The sequence below is a fragment of the Pieris rapae genome, chromosome Z (genome assembly GCF_905147795.1).
Source record: "Pieris rapae chromosome Z, ilPieRapa1.1, whole genome shotgun sequence".
Classification (NCBI taxonomy): domain Eukaryota; kingdom Metazoa; phylum Arthropoda; class Insecta; order Lepidoptera; family Pieridae; genus Pieris; species Pieris rapae.
The window spans coordinates 11,497,101-11,517,712 of record NC_059534.1 but is presented as its reverse complement, the minus strand read 5'-3'; the positions used below and the strand labels follow the sequence as shown (position 1 = coordinate 11,517,712).

Genomic DNA, 20,612 nt, shown 5'->3' with positions numbered 1-20,612 from the left:
AAAATTAAATACAAAATAAAAAATAAAAAAATTCATAAGATTTAACGTGGGAGAAAATGAGAAAGGATGCATTATACTTATATGCCTCTTTTTACTGCCGCTTTTTCATTTTATTAAATTTAAAACTTTCATTTTATTCCAAATTAAATATTAAACTTATAAATTAAAATTTATCATTCAAATAAACTGTTTTTATACATTAAGATAGTGAAAAATGTTTAATTTCTATATGATTAATTATAAAACTTTGTTTTTGAAGGTTTCACTTCTACCACTGTGTTTTTCACATATGTTTTTTTTGTTCGTCTATGGTGTAAAAATTTCCCTAGCTTTCTTTATTAGTTCGTCTATGCCGTAAAATATCCCTAGTATTAGAAAAAGAAGAAGACCTATCTAGTGTAGACGCCGTTGGCGCTTGACCGCAACTTACAATTAAACTAAAACTCATACAAAATACACGTCCTATTTTAAAATTTTATACATCAATTTGGGTCCATTCATAACATTTATATTAATATTAAATTATAATATTGATTGAATTAATTAACGGTCTTTTTATTAGTAGCATGCATCTAATAGCTATTGTATACAAACACGACCCTACAAAGTACAAGCGAACGAGCGCGCAACGGCGACAGACCAATATTCTATGAGAGCTAACCTAACAAATTATTATTTTATTTAATAATTTAAAATTTACATTAAACACATTATAAAACAATATCTTAGGATGATTAATTGAGGCATTGATAGGAAAATAGCATTTCTTATTTTACATGACTCAAGAAACTGGTTACTGAAAGTTGACAAATCAGGCCTCTATAAATCTAAAATTACATTCTCTAAAACAGTGGCTAAGTCAAGGATTAAAAATTCTTTGTACAAATACAAACCGTAGACAATTCACATTAGTTACGACGACATTTTTCCAAGGTTCAATAGGTACACATTTCGATTCCGTCCAGTAACTAAAAAAGGCTTTAATTAAAGACTTTCTTTGGCTTAATATCTACACCTATCATTACCAGTTACTTATTTACGGGTTTAACTACAATCGGGTGAAAAACAAAAGAAATGACTGTGCAACATTTATGGTCACTGAAACAAATTCTTACCCTACGTTTTTCCTTGTCCACATCTAAAACTATAGAATTAAAAATTACAGTGATTTATCAAAAATGCACCCTTCCAACGACGCTATCGATGTTACATGTCCCAAAAATAGATCGTAGACCAACTAGACTTAATATACAAAATTGACACATCAGGCAAACGGAATGAAAATTTCAACACAGTATCTGGACGTCTTTACATAATCAGCTCGACGGTCCAAGGTTCAGATCTGGAGACTGCACTTTATTGTGTTCATCTAAATTTAATATCTATGTATAAGTTTGTAGTGTGTTTTTTTATATAGGTTGACGACCAAACTAATCGAAACTTATTTTAAATGTACACTCACGAATAAAAAATTCTATTATTTACCACAAGCATTATTCATTAGAGGCAGATATAAAACAATGCAGATTTTTCAAATAAAATACCCCATTTTTCGCATCGAATCACGATAGATGACACCAATTTCTAAAACATCAAGAAACCTTATTCCTTGTATACTACAATACTGAACGTCACATCAATACAATTAGCGAACATTGTCATTATATACAATTTTAATTATTTTTGCTAAAAATAGGTAAAACGGATTAGTCCCTGTGGACAATTTATGATTGGAATAAACAAAAATAGAACCTTAAAAACTACATATCGGGTTATATATTTAAGTTTAAGGTCTGATTTTTAAAAAAGTATTCAAACACATGTAATATAATAATGGCTGAATAATAAAATTAAGTAGAATCACTAAACCGAATGACATATGTTATAGTGTTCTTGCAATCCCTGTTAAGTTCCAGACACTTTTCACATACCTTCAAAAGACAAGGTAAATGTCCATTACATCAAAAGGGGATTAGGGCTGGCGGGTGTTGGGGGGACGGCTGGGACCCCCCATCTTAACCCCTAGTCTTCTGACATAAACGAATTTTGCGACTTGAGCTCCTCCAGCCGAGAGATTTGCTGTCGCAGGTACATTATTCTGAAATATCACAATATTTTTATTATTTATTTAAAATTTCAGGTGTATTAAGCTGTGTGAATAGTGTTAAATTAACTGATATGATCCATAAATTGATCTACATACTAATATAGCTGTCAAATTTATATTCTATGAGCAAAACATAGTGAAAATTGAAATCAACTACCATTTCTTTTGGTTTTTTTACCTGAACACAACTTTGCAGACAAAGCAATTTAGTATAACATATATCTAATATTTCTAAAGTGCATCATTACTCACTTTTGTTCCTGTAGTGTGGCCTGGATTTCTGTGTGTCTCACCACGGAGCGAGAACATTTTAATTCAGCAGACACTCGGGTGCATTGCAGGCAACCCAGCTGATGTGCCTCTTCCATATATTTGTTGGCCTATATAAAAACAAAACTATATATTCAAAATAGACAGAAGCAAATTTATCACTTTTACTTAAGTGCAAAATTATTGTACTAATAATTTTAACGAAACATGAACATTGGAAGCTTTTAAATATAATGGAGATTAAAATTAATTTAAGAAATTGCTTTTCATCACCCTGCCTCTATATATTTATCTTCATCGTGAAATATGTCACCTGTTTTTCAAGTATATCCGCTGGCCATCCAATAACATGTGTGGTTAACTCAGCACGAACATAATTGATCAAGGAGGGAGTCAGCATTGGGGCAGCTTGTTGTAAACTTCCCACCACAGACGAGTAACTACCAAGGCATTCCACTGAAACAAACATTATTTGGTAGTTCCTTGTTATCCTCTAATTATGCCTCTAATTAATTTGATATATTTGTTTTAAATATTGTTTGATGATTTGCTTTTTTAAAAGAGTACCGAGAGTTTTTTACGCCGGCTTTTTCTCTCGGCCTACACCCTCTGTCTTTGCCGATGAGTAGGGATGCCTACAAGTTTGAATTGATTGACGTGGAATAAGTGATACCTAGAAGATCTTATGTTCCAAAATAAACGTATTTTATTTTTATTTTATTTTATTTTTATCAATTAATTTTTACTAATAAAATTATGAAATTACCTGCTGTGAATAACCACTTCAAAGTAGCACCTCTTATGTAAATTAAATTCTTCTAATAATTGAAAACCACATTTAAAAGTCTGGAATATACTTACTTTTTCTTGGCAAAGCATTTTCCAAATGTAAGGGTGGCGCGTGGGGGTCGATATTTTCCGAGTGTGTCGGTGTCGGTGGTCCGGCATCTCTTTGTGGGGTCTCTGACCGACTGTCTGAGGCTCCATTGTTACACGGAGGCCCCGAGGATGTACTGACGCCTGGACCCAACCCCGAGGTGGAAGCTTGCGCGGGGGCGACGATCCTGGGCAGTGCCGCAGCTAGCAACGACCCACTCTGTATAAATCATATTATAATTTTAATTATTTGGACTGGACAATCTTATTATTTGTCACTTTGAGACCTATAAGGCCGATAAGTTAAAGGGTATCAATTATAAATTATTTCATTTATATTTTAATCACTTCTGTTTTCATGGTTAGTAATACAACGAAAGAAATAAAAATTCCCAAAAATCTTACATGCTTTTGTTCATAAAAAATATATTTTTGTCTAAGCTTAAAAAACATAAGATTTGTAATTTGTTCATCTGTAAAGCAATACTGACTGTTGGATTAGAATTGTTGAGAACAACAACAGGGGGCGCTGCAGATTCATTGCGAACGCCGTGTGAGCCTTCGGAGACAGGCGTACTTCTGTCTGGTGATATATCCATATCTTGAAGAGAACGGTGCCCTTCTGAAATTATGAAAAAGGCCATTTAACTTCACTTTTTAGGAAGCACCTTCCAGCACATATTGGAAACACTTAATGTATGTTAAATATAGCTTGATGCATATATGTCATATATTATGTCATAGCCAAATGTTGTCCAATATGCTTTTTTCATACACATACTTTATTATTTTATTAAAAGTTATCTGCAAAACTTTCAGGAATAGTGCTGCAGTTCTAAAAATATACCTTTAGCATTAAAAATTTACAAGATTAGTGTATTATTGTGTGGTGTGGTGATTAATAATAATAAATAAATAAAAAAAGTCTTTATTCATTTTAAGTATTGATTGAATATCTCTAGAAAATTTCAATTAGTTTTATTAAATATTAAAAAGAAAATTTTGTGTAGGCAGTAGGTTTATTAAAGCCATACATTTTAAAGCATTTATTGGCAAATAATGAAGTAGTCTCAGAAACACAGAAGAGAGAGTTGATATAAAATATACTTAATTAAATAGATTATTTGTTGGGTTCATAATCTATTATTTAAAATTATAGAAGAATATAGCTAATATTGAAAAAAAAATCTTCTTATAAGGATTAGCTTCTTCAATAATCTAATGAAGGTTATTTCTTAAGGCTTAAATTTAAAGTAAATTCATATTTTAGCCTAACCAGCATTAATCAATCTATTTTGTAATGTGATGGAGTAAGATTTTTTTATTATTCAGATAAGCATAGATAATATTTTTTTTTTCATTTCAATTTCTTGAAATAAATGTAGTATTTTGCAGCATCAAGGGACATAACATACAATTCTAAAATGATTCTAGTCAACAATCTTTGCCTACCTTTTGTGTCATGGCCAGAGTGTGGTGGATGTTTCGTCCTTGTTCTATCAGAAACACTTTCACGCGACGCACTCCAGTATCTCTCAGACGTATTTGTTCTCTTGCTTGTCTTTTCAATTTCCCGCCGCCGCGACCGTGATCGCTTTTCACGATCTAAAGTTTGTAAATATAAAAGTTTCAAGAGTTACATCTCTAGATAATTATGATACTAAAACTTTGAGACAGCTATGTCTCAAAGCTTTAGTTTAGTTAAAAAGAGAGGTAAAATAATGTACAAACTTCACATTTTTTAGTTCAAGGATTAAAATTATAGTTACAAAAATAATTGAAAATTCAACTTTAGAAGAAGAATTTTTGTTTCCAATATGTCCTTCTTTATCAGTGAGTTACCTTCATTTAAAATTATTATCAATAGCACAGCTCACTTTTATTTGTGCCTCCTGTTATTTTAATTCTTAAGTTTCTTTAAATTATGTTAAAATAGTTACTGAAAACAATATGGATTTCAATATTAAAAAATACTTACTACCTCTAGATGAAGAAGTTGTATATGTTGTCTGATGATCTTTGGATGAATTCTTGCGAGAGTCCCATTCTTTAGGCTTTTCCCACTGTGATACTTCTAGTTCACTATTATAGTAATATTTCTTTCCTGATGAACTAATATGTTCTGACCACTCACTGCTTGATGGGCCTGCATTTGCAGGTAATCCACCCCTCTTATAATATTTGCTACCAGAATTAACACTATTCATGCCACTAGTCCTACTTTTTTTCTCAGATTCACAACGTTCATGGTTAGTTTTTTCACGTTCACTATCTTTCCGTTTCTCCTTTGGTGATCTGACATCTGAAAGTTTAGCTAATTTCATTATTGTGATCATTATAATAGTGACACTTTCTTACTTGTCATAGAAATGTTATATTCATATAACCACTTAATGTAACTGCAAGATTTATGTCAAATTATAATATTTTTAAATTGAAACAAAAATGAAGAATTTGTTAAAGTAAGAGTTGTTTATTTTAAATTATATGTTGTTAAAAACAATCTAAAAATGTATAATGTATTGACTGACCAGTATACTTATTTCTAGAGGATTTATAGTCTCGATCTCTCTCCTTTTCTGATCCCTTGGGGACATAGGAATTTCTTGATGTGACATATCCTCTGTCATCAACCATATGATAGTGATGATGGGCATGGCCAGTGTGCCCATGTGCATTGTGGCCATGTGACATGTTTCCATTGGGGGATCTGAGTGGTGTGTAATGGTCGGTAGATCCATATTCATTGGCCCTCTTAGAGTTATATTTCTGTTATGAGACCACATTAATTTATAGATAACAGGATAAAATGTAAGAGTAAAATTATAAGCATCTACCATTATTTTGAAATATATTAAACAGTAGTATAATTAAGTAATTGGTATAGAATTTATTAAAGTTTACAAAGTTATAAGGTGTTTTTTGTTTTTGTTTAATTAAAACAAAACTATCAGGCTGTGTTATACTTCTTAATATACGTTATTGTAATATAACATCCAACACACAAATGTCCACCTGATTTTATTAATACAAGCAGAGATGTTTTGCACGTGAATTCGTAAATATTAATTCAAATTCAATTCTATACAACAAACAAAACTTTCAAATTAGCCTCTTAGGACCAAAAGAATACGTATTTTTTTGTAAATAATTGCCTTAAAACTCAACAAATGAAACTTGTTAGTGTTTGTATAATTTAGACTATATAGTTTTGTAATATTTGGCAATATAACAAACCTGATATGGATGGGCCTGGTGCTTCTCAAAGTACCTGAAAATAGATAAAATAGTAAGTGTTTCTTAACGGGATAACGTAAAATCAAATATTGTAAAAATCCTAGACCGCCATCTACAGAGGGCAGATCTGAGAATAGAAAAGATTATCTTACCCATCGCTTATTCGGTGAGGTTTCCTTGCATGCATTACCATCAATGCAAATATACGATTTTTACGGCCTCAGTGATAAAACGAAAAAACACCACTGTCATAAAAGTCGATTTACAGGAGGCCGCAATATAACTTGATGGACGCCATGTCACATTCGAGACCGAGACACTCAAGTCAACCTCAAGAAAGAGTCGATAGGCATAGATGTGAAAGAGATAAATATATTCCATAAACAAAGTAGATGAGACCATAAAGTGCAATGAAATTGAGTCTGTGCTGAATGAGAACCGTAGAGGAATCTAAGAATGGAGCATTGAGCAGCCTATTTTAATCCGAGCAGCAACAAGCTAGGTAGCTGAGAAAAGAAATAAAATAAAACAATGTTGAGTACCTAACATAACAATAATAAATATACGACCGCCGTTATTAAGCGTTGATGCATTCGAGAGCCGAGACAGATTACAGAAACATAACGTCATCATAATCATCCAACTTACAAAATTTATTTATACACTATAGTGTATAGATAAATTTTGGAAGTTACATGATTACCATTTACCATAGACAACTGCACTAAATGTAAGTGATGACAAATTCATAGTGTAAATTATAAAATAACCTAAAGCCAATAGTGAGTTCCTAGTTTCTGTAATATTTCTTAGTTCATCTTTGAGAATATTCACATCAAGTGAATTATAAGTTTAGTGACTTCCAAGTGTTTTGTTATAATGTCTATACCCGTAGATTTAGAACTAAAGAAAGCTTTCGGAGAACTACAATTAAAAATGCAAAGTACTAAAAAAAAGATACATGTTATCGATAGTCAAATTGAAGTGCTTAAAAAGGTAATGAGGCATGTTGAAGTTCAATCGGATACACTGCCAGCTGACACAAAAGCCTACGAATCAGTAGGTAGGATGTTTCTCTTAACCGACATAGAGGAGATAAAAAGTAATCTCGAGACTAAAGTAACCCAATTGTCAACTCGTATTTCTGAACTTGAAGAGAGTAAGCAGTATTTAGAAAAAAACTTAAAAGAGAGCCAAGACAACATCAGAGAAATGGTACAACAGCGCAAAGTACAAAGTGAAAAAACTGCATAACCATAGAAATAACTCTTCTATTACCAAAGAATTTGGTATCTTGAAAGTATTTTATAATTCTCTTAATTTTATATAAATAACACTCATTTTTTAGTTATAACAAGTATATGAACAATGATTGACTACAAAAAAATGTAACTGCTTAATTATTATTAAACTTATTTCATTTTAAAGAACTTGTTTTCTTTTTTAATAATCTAACTGTTCAATAATCAGAACCTCTACTAGTAAGCTTAGTGGTAGTTCACTTATGAGATATTATAATCTAATTTGACCTTATGAAAAAGATGTTCATGTCTCAAAACCTTTATTTTAATTTTGTACACAGAAAATTGGTTTTTATTCCTTAGTATAATTTCAATTATTTACTATAAATGTTATTCATAAATCAAAACTATATCTATACATAATTCTTAAACAAAGTAAACGCAATATGAACATAAATTCTTTAACTTCTAACTAAGACATGTTTATTTTTATGAGTGTAACAATTACAAATAAAAGAATATTAGAAAAATATTTGCAATATTGCATTTTCGAAAAAAAAGGTATCTCCATATACAAAAAAAATAACTTAATGGCTTCTTATTATGCTTACAAATTTACAAAAGTAATATAATTATCAGTTCCTTAATCTACACAACATAAAAAAATCTACTCTGTTTTCTTTACATTTATTACACATCATATTGAAACTAACAGAAATTTTAAATTAGTTTTAATACCTCAGAACATCTGTTGTTTAGGGAGGATACTTAATAATTTATCAATGTTACTATGAAGTTTTTATTTTAAATTATTAAGTAAATTGAACATAAATATTACATAATTGAACATAGACACACATCAATATTACTATAATAATATTAATATTCACATAAATAACATTATTATAGTACTAATTTGAAAATATAATAAGCCAAATTATGATGACACCAATGATATATATATGATAAATGACCAACATTTATAAATCTCACAAAATAAAGTATATGCATTACAACTAACCGGGGAAGGAGTTTCAATACAGTAATAGTTATTTTAAATGTGACTGTGATGTTTCTGGTGTTTTTATCTAACTGGACAAGGTTGAAGTGTAGGGTTACCATGTCTATATAAGCTTTATTTAAAATAATTTTGTCAAATTATTTAAGGTAACAACAATGCAAGAACATTAAGTAGTGGTTGCAAAAAAGCCTTTATGTAGTTTGTCATACACTTTTCTTACTATAGAAATAATTTCAGTGTACTATTATTTTGGGATAGCCCGAGTCATTGCACTAGTCCTATAGTTTGAGCAGGTTGTAAAGCAAATTTTATATCCAAGAAGGCCTATTAATTGAGTCATATGGTTGACGAACACCTAAAGTGGGAGGATATGTTGGTGGGTAGAGGCCCATTATCTGTGCTCCAGTTTGTCTTTGTAATTCTTCTTGATACCTTTGAATGTATTGTTGATAGAGAGGGGATGAAGCATCAGTACCCACAAATGGATATCCAGCTGGAGCCTGCGAATGTGTCATGAAGGGATATGTGCTTCCACCATGATTATTTTGATGGGCTGGTTGCACAAATTTTTCAGCAGTTGCGCTGTTATTTCGATTAGCAACTGCAGCAGCCATGTAGTTGGCTGCCATAAGCTGGGTGGTACTATTCCTAAAATTTTCAATAGAGAAACCAGAATTATCACCATACATGCTACCCAGTGACATGGTGGTTGAACCAAAATTAAATGTTGTTGGGGGTATAATTGAGGAAGTCTTCCCAGATGTCAATACATTATCACCACAAGAAGATGCGGGATATGCTTGAGGTGCTGATTGCTTAGATTCTATCCATTTCCTTTTTGTGGTTGACTTATTTTCAAATCCACTTTCTAAATTCATTTGAACTTGGGTATAAATAATATTAGATGTATTAGGTGTATTTATCTCTTTGCCTAAGCCCTTTCCGAAAAGTTTAGACTGATACAGAGAAACATTATTAGCAAAAGTTGACAAATAACGTTCATTTGCATCAGAATGTCTTTCCAGCAAGTCCAAATTCCTCATTGGTTCAATTGAATCGTAAAGAGTAGCATGGCTGATATATGGATTTTTGTAGGGCATGGCAGCAAAAGTATTGTTTTGTGTTTTTTTTGTGGTTGATAATTGAACATTAGTGTTGTCAGATTTTGGCATTGTGGCTCGAGGATTGGGAATCCTTAGTTCAGCAGGCCCAGTTGAATTTGTTGGGACTTTGTGTGAAGTTATCCGTGGCAATGCATAGTTGTTGTATTGCTGTTGCTGAAGATTTTTTTCATTGTTATCAACATAAGACGAAATATTCGCGGACACACGTTCTTGTTTTCGCGTTGGAGTTGGATTTTTCCAATAGCCAAAATTAAGGGGTGCTGAAGATATGCTATTTGTGTAATGCTTTTTGTTGACCAAATTATTGTCATTGTCACTGTTGGTATTAGCTGAAAAGTCCGCGGGCAGTTGGTCTTGCTTTAAAGTGTGATCTGTGTCTCTCCAGTTGCCAAAGTCAAGTGGAGTTGATGATATATTATCTGAATACTGTTTTTTGTTGGTGGAATTTGTCTCATTGCCATTACTGTTGGTAGCAGTAGAAAAGTGAGCGGGTAGAGGATCTTGTTTATGCCCCTGATTTGGCTCCCTCCAATTGCCGAAATCAAGTGGCGTTGATGATATACTATTTGAATACAGCTTTTTATTGGCTGAATCAATATCGTTAAAGGATAACCTACCTACTTTAAAAGGTAAGCTACTCATTTGCTGACCAGAGGCAAGGGAGTCATATGGATTTTGATGAGCATGTGATATTGTCTGTTTCAAGTTCACATCATTGTGTCTTTCATGTGTATGAGCAGGTGTATAATTGTATGTGCTAATATTAGGTTTTGTTAATGGTTTAGGAAGCTGGCTATTCATAACCACAGAATCTAATTCATATCTTCTCTGGGTTTTACAAATTTCTCTCTCTCTGGCAAAGTATTCAACATCACGTAGCTCAGTGGTTTGGCCTTTGGCTTCTTCAGAAATAAAATAACCCATGTTGACCATATCTACAGCATTTTTCTTGGTCATTTCAAGGGGTTTATTGTTGGCATGTGCTGGTTCATTATTTTCATAAAGGCTATTAATAGTTTTTGCATATTTCATGTCACTATTATCTTCAACTTTCTTTTCCACTTCAACCGAAAGAACATTGTCTACATTTGAAAAAGCAGGCAATGTTTGGTTGAGGGGTACCACTTCATTTCTCTGAGGTTGTAAAGTATTAGAACCTTTATCTAGTGGTTTAACTTCAGTTTCTTGTAATTCGTTATATGTTCGTTTCTTAACAGAAAATGAAGACTTATTCTCGTTGTCACAATTTGATTGCACTTGGTCTGAAAGTGGTGAAGGTATATAATGTGGCTGTTTTGGAGAGTAATCAGGTGACACAGGAGAAAATGGTTGGTTAGCGTCAGTTGGAAGTCTGGGAGTTTTACTGAGAGTAGCTGCTTTATTCTGTTCGTAGAATGATGAAGTGGTTTGAGTGTTGATAAGCAATGGACTCTTGTTAGGATCCACGAAGTAGTTTGGCGCAATAGTTGCCTGTGAACCAGCGGATGCGGCGTATACGTGTAATGGACTTGAAGAGAAAGGTGACTGTGGTGCTTCCCTTGGGCTACATATTTTGTCAGGACTGCTCTTAACTGACGTAGTATCTTGGTAAAAACCGGCACGAACAGTTCCATTAATTATGACTCCGTCATAATATCGCGGTGAGGCTGGGGAGCGAATTAGAGGAGAAGTATGGGACATTTGATGGCGAGGAGAGTCTAAGTCCTGACTAAGACATGATTGCTCTGACACCGAACTACCAGTACTGGTTCTTCTTGGAAGTGGAGGTGGCACAACGATTGTGTCACTTGTACTATCACCCCCATCGTGGTTTGGAGAGTTTGGATCATTGGGGGAGTCAATTTTGCTTGAGTTTATTTTAGGACTTACTTTTACTTCTGTTATTTCAGGCTTGACCGGCTTTCCTTCATTATCAGTATTACTTTTCTTTTTCACAGAAGTAGGTGGTACAGTCGTTTTAGGAGCACCAAAAGCTTTAAACCAAGCACTTAAATTTGGTGTTGCTTTTTCCTGACTTAGTTTTGATACAGATGGTTCACATTCATCTTCTTCATCCTTCTGAGTAGTAAGAACCACTGTTTCGTTTGACTCTTTTTTATCAGAATCCTCTACAGGTGCTTCTGTTTCAGTGGATGTAATGGGTAATTCTTCAGTTAACACATTTCTTATACTGCATTCCTGTGACAATTGAAAATCGACTGTAGGAAGAACTGATCCGAGGTTCAACTTTGGGCTGGTTTCTTCATTTTGGCTTGAATCCCCATATTCAACATAGTCCTCAATATTTTTAGGAAAATTCGTTAATAAATTTCCCTTGCTTTTTCCCGGTTGTAGTCTATCGATTGTTCGTTGTATTTCTCGCTTTCTTACAAGTTTTAGTTCACGTAAAGATTGACGTTTTCGCGTGAAGTCTTTTTTAGATGTGGTGGATTTTTCACTGAGTAAGCTCTCATAATCTTGACGACTGCTGCTGTCCTGTTCTTCTGTAGTTACACTAGGAGCTGAGCTTTCCAGTGAGCTACCCACTGATTTTTCTGGCATATCTTCAAGCCATTTACTGATGTCCTTCATGGCTTCCTCTAGAGCCTCCGAAGTTGACTCACTTTTTGAGGAACATTTTTTTGTAAGTTTTCTATTGTTACACTTTCCTTTAACATTTTCTAGAGGTTCATTATCCGAGCCATCTTCGTCACTGTCTTCCTTATAATCGGGTTTTCTTTCAACTCTTCTCCCACTCCTTGGAGAAAAGAGGCTTGTGAATAACGACGGGTCGCGGCACTTTTTATTTTTCGCTTTCAATTTTTCGATAGTTTCGCGCAATTTTTGGTTTTTGTCCCTTTTTGGTGCAATGAGATTCTTTTTTGTTTTTTCGTTCCCAAAAAGTTGTTTAAAAATATGTTTGGCTACTGCACCCTTTGGAAATTTAAAGTTATCAATTTTGTCTATAAGGTACTGGATTCTTGCGTTATGGCATTTTGATGAATGAGGTTGATTTAGATTAGCCTTAGTTTTACTAGTTTTTGGTTCAACAACTTCAGTGGGGGACGGAGTGGGAGTGTGAATGGAAGGCAGAGGACTAGCACTTCGACTGTTTGAGCTTGAAAGACATTCCTGGGAATCACATTGTTTTGTGCATTCAGGCTCTATTTGCTCAATTTGTTTACTTTTCTTTTGTTTAGATTTTATACCACTTTTTTCGTTCTTTTTGTTGTGCTTCTTGTTATGCTTGGTCTTGGAACTATGTTGTTTCTTTTTATGAACCTTGGAGTGCTTTCCATGCCTATGTCGTTTTTTACCCTTTTCATTGCGAGATTCTTTCGAAATTTTATTACTTCTATCTTCTTCTGTCTCACCTTTGTTATTGTCCATCTCAGTAACTGTTTGGCTCAATTCTCGGTCACTATAATCAGAGTTATCGCATTTAACTTCTTGTTCTTGGTCTTCTATAATGCTAGATGTACTGCATTTAGGTTCTGAAAATATACATTAATAAATTTAATAAATGTAGTTGAAATTTAAACCTTTTTAGTTTTTATTCAGTAATAAAGATGACAAGGGAAATATTCGGCTATTGATTTCAAAGTGAGCGAGGAGAAAACTTATTGCAATATGTTTCAGAGAACAAACTTTCGATTATGAATACATTCTTCAAAATAAGAAATAACCGTAAATAGACCTGGCTATCCTGCATAGCCTTTACCTGATGGAAAAACAAATTAGATATATTATTTTATTCTAACAACCGAACCCCAAAAAATAAGTAAAAAATAGCTTTGGATTTAGATCGGATCACCGCCTAGTAAGAGCTACCTATATCCTAGGAAAACAAAAGAGAGTCAGGACGACTTTCAAATCACAACCTAAATCATTAAAAACAACAGAGGATATCAGTCACTACTTGAAAAAATCTAGAAGACAACATACAAGAATTGAATCTCCAAGTCGACGACCGTGACGATTTTTTTTATGTTACAGGAGGCAGACGAGCAGGAGGCTCACCTGATGTTAAGTGACACCACCGCCCATGGACACTCGCACTGCCAGAAGGATCGCAAGCGCGCTGCCGGCCTTTTAAGAATAAATAGAATATGGCGCCAACCGTAAAAGAATATGAGCACAGATTTTTTTTCTTTTCTTCACCCATTCTGAGTAGGCAAAGGGAACTACGCACATACAGCCAAGTCTTCAGTAGAATATTTTTATTGATATGAAATGAAAAGAAAACAAACCTAACTTATTGAATCCAATCATTAAATCTGATATTGAAACAAATTAGTAGCTTCTTTTTATAATATTTGCGTGAATGATAAAAAATCTGTGATTTTTTTTAGTAAAAACTTCGTGGTTGGTTTTTTCTTTTAAATAGACATTCTTTTGACAGTTGAGAAAGAGAACGCACGAGTGCGAAAAAGGTAATGTGTGTAAGTGTGTAATAGCCCTCATCCCGAACGCTAAACGTGCCTGCAATACGCCACTTTTTGAGCAACTGTATTACATACAAAGTTTTAGTTGAATAGTTATAAGATAAAAAAAATATTTAAGATTGTTGGAAATAAATGGGCTTTATTATTATTATTATAAAATGAAAGTAAAAGATTTTACCTCCACTTTCTGATTGAGACTTATGTTTCTTCCGTTTGCCAGCAACTCTTGATGGCGAATCACTACCTTTACGTTTCTGTCGACGAGCTGGTGTCGGCATTTGATATTCTACGGCTATTTCTTCGTCAGAAGAAGATACAGGATACATATACTTCTCAGTCAATCGATCAAACTCTGCTTGCAAGTTGTCGACCATCATTGTATATTCTTTAAAAAAATATTAAGTCTCATTGCATTGTTTTAACCCATCTATCTTATTTCGTGACAATTGAATAGAAAGAAATGAAAGAATACTTCAGGCCTTTATAAGGTCCAATTAGTGATACTGTTTTAATAACATTGAGAGTAAATTAAGCTCTCTTTCATTATAGACATATACTTTACACATGCTTTAAGCTGATTGCATTACTAAATCCAACAAAATAATTATATTTTATATTAATACAGATTTTGATGTATTTCTTATTTATTTCATAGAATGATGTAACATTGTGATAATCATACATAGCATATGTTTTCTTCTTTCAAAATCTCATCAATGGAACCAGATATAGAATATGGAAGATAGAAACTCACCGTTATCTTGTCCATTGTAAAGCCGACAATTGCTGACAATTAGCTTAAAGTCTGCTTTAAATGTAGCAAAATCCATATAATAACCACTATCTAGTCTTTCTTCCATCGTATGGAGGTCCATAGGCCGTCTTATTATACTGTAATAATTTGGTGCATAGTCTTCTTCAACAGGATCTAAAAAGGGCCAAGCATCTTGGTGATTCCTCAATTGTTCCAGTACTTTGTACATGTCAGTTTGAATATCTTCTTTAGTTTGGCTAAATCTGGAATTGAGTGAGTTGTGTTTAAAATATTAAACTATCAATTAGTAAATAATTTGTACTACTATTGAAACCTAGCAATTTTATCAGGAATGGTTCAACAACCTAAACATTTAGAACATCTAGTACAAATGTAGACAAATACAGATAGAAAATAAGAATTAGGGCACACTAGTTTTTTTGTCCACAAACTCTTTAAAGCCATAAGGAATAAAAGTACAATCTCTTTAAATGCCATTTTACAATTAGTAGGATTTTACATCTAAGAAAAGCAGCTAAATTTCATTTTGTTATCACCAAATTCACAATATATTTTATCAGTCGCTAGCCAATAAAATTACATATACATATTGCCAAGTCAACATTGATGGAATAGCTGAATTTATCATTGTTTCGTCATAATGTTGTAAAGTTATATATAACTGACCTATTACTTAAAAAGCAAAGCTAAGATAAAAAAAATTGTAAATACATAGTTAAAATATGACCTTTAAAATAAATAATAAAAGTATATTTACATTTGTGAAGTTTTAAGTTTCTTCCTGGTGCTGTTAATCGGCTCATCATTGTCCGGGATAACAATTTGGTCATTTTGAAAGGTAGCCGAAGCAAGTGAGTTGTTTGTCTTTCGTCCAGTTCGTATAGGGGGCTCTTGAGGTGCACTATTCTCTGCATCTTCTTTGATCTTTGACTTCTTTGTACCCTTTTTAGGTTTTACGGCTCTAGGCATTTCTTCTCCCTCCGAATTACCACTGCTATCAGATGTGGATATCCGAGATTTCGATCTGGAAATATTAAGACGAGTATGAAATAAAGGGTATTATAATATTTATGTTTAACATTATAGTACAGTATATGACATATATTGAATCACTTATGAATGGTGGTCATATGGTCTTCGTGATACACCTATGATACCTGCAATATCCTTAATAAAACGTGATTTGTTTTCGCCTTTTAAAATATAGGGGTAGTTTGGCACATAGTTGTTAAGTATTCCTCCATTCAACTCAACATTTAACAATAAAACCTTTCAGCATCCTACATTTTCAATTTGGTTACCTGAATTCAACTATTCTTTTTGTAAGAACTGATCGTTGTGAGTAGTCACTATTCAATTTAATGTCGAATGAATAAAATACAAAGATATTTAATATTGAATATATTTATTTTTAAAGGACTACACGACTTAGACTGACCAGGGTACTGTATTTGTTTGGCATTAGTAAGTCACGACTGTCGAAAAATGTCTGGTCCAAGCTGCAAAAACGCTTATTTAGCTTAAATTTTGTACCCTAGACACAAGAGTATGTATATACTATGTCTGGCATAGTACTTATTTCGGGATTGACAAAAGTAATATTGTAGAATTTGTGTCCAATGAAAATATATTTCCACATTGATGCTTTTAATAAAACAAAGGCCTGGTACAAAATTATAAATAAAATAATAACTTAAGCCGCCGAAACGCTCTCACTTAATTTCTGTGACTGACTGAAACTTTCATCAAATACGTGTTCAACCTACCTCAAAAAGTTCCGGCGTTTAGCCCGATTACGCCTGGCACTGTTTTGGCTTTCAATGCTGTCGGAGTCTTTAGAGACTTCGACGTCGGTAGTCGCCTTGCTGCTCTCTTCTTCCTCCTTCTGTCGTATCTTCTCCAAAACTCGACTCGATGTTCGCCTGGGTGCCAATTCGAGTAACCTTTAAAATCATTACAATATAGACCTAATCTAATCTATCCTATTGGGTGTTGAACCCACTTTTGCTAGACGATAATTGTAATTCTAACAAGCGAGCGTGTTTTGACATGCCCTACTAGTATTACTTTAAAAAATGAGGAAACAACACCATTGGTCGTATAGATTACCTTTGCTAATAGGCGTATTCGGTCTTGTGTTTAAAAAAATCCCTAACAAATCCAAAAAAATAGCCAAAGAATCAGTTCGTTTTGTTTGATCTGTGGTGTATATCTTTACTATTTTTAAAGAAAACAGCTTGTTGATAATATTACACTTAAAATCTATACACTAAAGTCTTTTAAATACTAGCTTATGACATTAAAATCATCTTGCATGCAATCATGTGATCTTGGAAACTACCGCACACTTTGGTTTCTCTTGATCCACTTTCTAGTGACATCTATATGCAGTCAAAGCTTTCAGTTTGCCGGTTTATTAACACACATCAACCTCTATAAACATCTGGAGGCACTAGGTGCCTCGAGGCTATGCAACTCTCTAACATGATATATTGAAAAATGAAACCATTTTCTATTGTGATATAAATAAAATAAGCATTATCATTATAGTTACAGCGATAGAGAATTATCACACAAGAAAGTTACACATTTCTGAAGCCCATCATCCATCCTTCCCTTCTATGGGTGATAAGGTGGTTAACAGATGTTTATTATATTTTGTGTTATTGTACTTTAATAGAAATCAATAAGTATGTAGTGTAGTAGTCTTTCCATGTACATAATAATTATTGACCATTCTGAAGCACAAGGATGGTTTAAAAAAACGAAATACATTTAATAATCTTGGTATTACAAGACCAATCAATAGAACAAAGTAACATTGTTATTTAACAACACACTTTACTGCAGTTTCAATTCAGTACAACCAGTTTATAAAAGGAATTTATATTATGTATTGTCTTCTTAAATTTATAAGTCTTCAACTATGCTTTGTTATTTTTAAATGTGTTATTAAATTCGTTATTAAAATTGTAAAATGAGAACTAAATTTTAGAAAATGACCAAAGCTTCTTGTGATAATAAAATCATTAAATCTTGTCAATACCATCTGGTAATAAATTATCAGCATAGAATACACCATGAGTACATAGTTCACTATGATTTTTTCTGAGAACTCGCTCATGGCTTTTTAGTGAACCTGTTTTTTTTCAATAATGTCAAAACAATTATCGAAACTTTATTGTAACCAATGAAATTGGTGCACTGGCTCTTCTTTTTCAAATATGGTATCCATTTTAACAACAATTGGACAACCACAGTAGGATGTATTTTTGATATAAGAATATCCACCTTGAAATAAGTCTATTCTACTCTTTGTCTATTCTCTTGTATTTATGTATATCCAGTGTGATTCACTTTGATACTGAATGTGTTTGTCTAGTATTTTCACCTAATGTAAGTCTAAATATTAATTTTTAAATATTAATTTTTAAATATTAATTAATTGCTTTGCATTTATAATAGAATATTAGTACAAAATTTTTATTTTGATATTCATAAGAGTGTCTTGTTTTAGCATTATAAATAAATCTCATCTCACTGACCTTTTCCTCTGAAGTCTTTCTTTTTCATGAAAAAGTCTTGGTATTTCAGGCATAAAGTTCTGGGAGAGAGATCTAAATAACTCCTTCTCGATCTTGCTTGTAGCTTTGCTGAACTTTTGTGTTAGGTTGGTCCAATCCTCTTCAGTAAAGCAAACAACTTGCCACACCCTTTCTGTCTCATCTTCGTTACACTCGTCGCCATGTAGCCACCCCCTCTTTTTATCTTTGTTCTTTTTTTTCTTCTTTGCCTTAGGTTTTCTAATTATGTCCTCTCTATATAATCTAGTGCCATAGAAATACCAGTAAGCAGAGTCATTGTCATCCCATCTGTAAAGGTAAGTAATGAGTTATCTTAAATAGAGCAAACTTTCTTAATATTAGTTCTGAAACACATAACACACTCGAGAATCCCGTAAAAATATTCAGTTTAACATAAAACTTAAAAAAAACACTTTTAGCACTTAAAGTCACAATCACTTCACAGTGAAGTGAAGTAATATGTAAATTCAATAATAAAACATGGACAAATTTAATAATAGTTTAACTTACCCTAAAGGTTCAACTCTCAAACTCTCTGCTTCAAGATTTTTAAACAAATCAAATACATCTTCAGCATCCAATCGAAAGTCACATAATGCATAAAGGATTTCAACTTTTCTTCTGAGGGGAAGAAATTGAAAATCAATGTCAGTATTAAAGGGGTTGTATCTGCCTGACTCTTGACATTTTTGTCGAAAGAGACGTCTTAAATACATCTGCAATAAATAGCATCAGAATCAAAATTTTTGAATGTGAATATAAAAAATTAAAAGTTAACAAATTGAAAGAATATTTACTTGATAATTAAAAGCTGAGATGTCATTGTTACCAAGACAACCATTTAGAAGCCGTACAATCAATTCTGTGAGCAAAGAACTGCCAGAGTCCTCAGTACCATCGGTCAGGAGAGCCTCCTCAAGTTCCTGAAAATATAAATAAAAATGTTATTTCCGAACTGTAGCAATATAAATCAAGTGATTTAAATTATATAGATACTCACTTCAATGTCAAAATCGAGAAGATTGAAAGCAGTTCGAAATAATGAACAGAAATACGCAATGCTTGGTACTTCCCACCATGATTGTATATCAAGAAACCTTGAGAAATTCATTCAGGGATGTTGTACAAAGAAAAACACAAACAGCTTCTTCGTTTTAACTGGAATTCACTTAACACTTGTTAAAAAATTGTTAACATAACCTTAAACCACTACGCCCTTACAGTGTACCAGAAGAATTTACACGAAATGGACTTCCATTTTATGTTTTAGTCTAAGTAAATATCAAAGAAATTAATGATAAGTTATTAATTTTAGACAGGGAACGTATAATATGCGTTGTGTATTGGAGAACACAAACGCCATAACAGTTTACAAGTTATTCAACCGCAGTACTTTCAGCTGTTAAAAAATAATATCCGTTCCTGAATTACATTAAAGTTTTTTTATAAAAACTTAATAATTAAAAAAAAATTTGTTTATCAATTCTGTAAACATATACTTTGAGTCAAAGTATAATTAAATTTTGAAAAATCGAAAATGATTTTCCATCAACCGGAAATCTCAAAATACAAAAAATCTCTACTCTGTAATGGTTTATGCTTCGCATTCTAGTCTGCAGTTTACGGTTAACCGCAGCTATAATACATAAAAGTCTGTGGCAAAAACATTACATAACATGGTGATATAGACGTAATTATGTGTAGCTAGAACAGCCTCATGTAAGTCAAATCCGATGTTTACGTTTCTGTATACAATAGATTTTTGACATACAGGAGTCATATTTAACGTTAGCGGTAAATAAATCAAATAAGCAAATGAAGGAATATTTTGATGCTTTATTTTTACTTTATTCTACTGACTAGAAACGAAAGAGAAAAATAATGTTTATTATGTTTTAATGCGGTATCTAGGTGACCGTAGTTTTACTATATTATGCTGGTATTGCTCTTGGA

General features: G+C 32.7%; 3 protein-coding genes across 6 annotated transcripts; 1 reads left to right on the top strand and 2 right to left on the bottom strand.

The window, feature by feature from the left end:
- Window positions 1-266: 266 nt before the first annotated feature.
- LOC110995580 (WW domain-containing adapter protein with coiled-coil homolog) lies at window positions 267-6,824 on the bottom strand. 3 transcript variants are annotated; one of them, XM_022262804.2, is made up of 10 exons: window positions 6,643-6,824; window positions 6,491-6,524; window positions 5,785-6,022; window positions 5,232-5,555; window positions 4,706-4,858; window positions 3,745-3,875; window positions 3,239-3,473; window positions 2,691-2,833; window positions 2,360-2,487; window positions 267-2,098 (listed from the first exon to the last, which is right to left on the bottom strand). In XM_022262804.2, exons 1-10 carry the CDS (start codon window positions 6,681-6,683, stop codon window positions 2,023-2,025), a joined length of 1,503 nt encoding a protein of 500 aa, XP_022118496.1. In that variant the 5' UTR covers window positions 6,684-6,824; the 3' UTR covers window positions 267-2,022. The 3 variants fall into 3 exon arrangements, with proteins under 3 accessions (XP_022118496.1, XP_022118504.1, XP_022118513.1); XM_022262812.2 differs by having other exon boundaries at window positions 2,691-2,830; XM_022262821.2 differs by having other exon boundaries at window positions 5,235-5,555.
- A 378-nt stretch (window positions 6,825-7,202) lies between these two features.
- Window positions 7,203-7,917, top strand: LOC110995400 (prefoldin subunit 1). Its single transcript, XM_022262562.2, has one exon. The coding sequence runs from the start codon at window positions 7,370-7,372 to the stop codon at window positions 7,742-7,744; it is 375 nt and encodes a 124-aa protein (XP_022118254.1). The 5' UTR covers window positions 7,203-7,369; the 3' UTR covers window positions 7,745-7,917.
- Window positions 7,918-8,642: 725 nt separating this feature from the next.
- Window positions 8,643-20,029, bottom strand: LOC110995408. Of its 2 annotated transcripts, none has more exons than XM_022262574.2 (9): window positions 19,660-20,029; window positions 19,457-19,582; window positions 19,170-19,375; window positions 18,621-18,947; window positions 16,842-17,018; window positions 15,833-16,099; window positions 15,055-15,317; window positions 14,479-14,685; window positions 8,643-13,349 (listed from the first exon to the last, which is right to left on the bottom strand). In XM_022262574.2, exons 1-9 carry the CDS (start codon window positions 19,768-19,770, stop codon window positions 9,061-9,063), a joined length of 5,973 nt encoding a protein of 1,990 aa, XP_022118266.2. In that variant the 5' UTR covers window positions 19,771-20,029; the 3' UTR covers window positions 8,643-9,060. The 2 variants fall into 2 exon arrangements, with proteins under 2 accessions (XP_022118266.2, XP_022118274.2); XM_022262582.2 differs by having other exon boundaries at window positions 16,842-16,997.
- Between the last annotated feature and the right edge of the window lie 583 nt (window positions 20,030-20,612).

Coding starts and splice junctions, on each gene's coding strand:
- LOC110995580 (XM_022262804.2), bottom strand. CDS start 6,683: ATGGTAATGCATGCAAGGAAACCTCACCGAATAAGCGATGG. Junction 6,023..6,490: donor ACCAGGCCCATCCATATCAG/GTTTGTTATATT, acceptor GTCTCATAACAG/AAATATAACTCTAAGAGGGC. Junction 2,488..2,690: donor CGGATATACTTGAAAAACAG/GTGACATATTTC, acceptor GTTTTTATATAG/GCCAACAAATATATGGAAGA.
- LOC110995400 (XM_022262562.2), top strand. CDS start 7,370: ATGTCTATACCCGTAGATTTAGAACTAAAGAAAGCTTTCGGAGAACTA.
- LOC110995408 (XM_022262574.2), bottom strand. CDS start 19,770: ATGAATTTCTCAAGGTTTCTTGATATACAATCATGGTGGGAAGTACCA. Junction 18,948..19,169: donor TTGAGAGTTGAACCTTTAGG/GTAAGTTAAACT, acceptor TTACCTTTACAG/ATGGGATGACAATGACTCTG. Junction 16,100..16,841: donor AAACGCCGGAACTTTTTGAG/GTAGGTTGAACA, acceptor TAATATTTCCAG/ATCGAAATCTCGGATATCCA.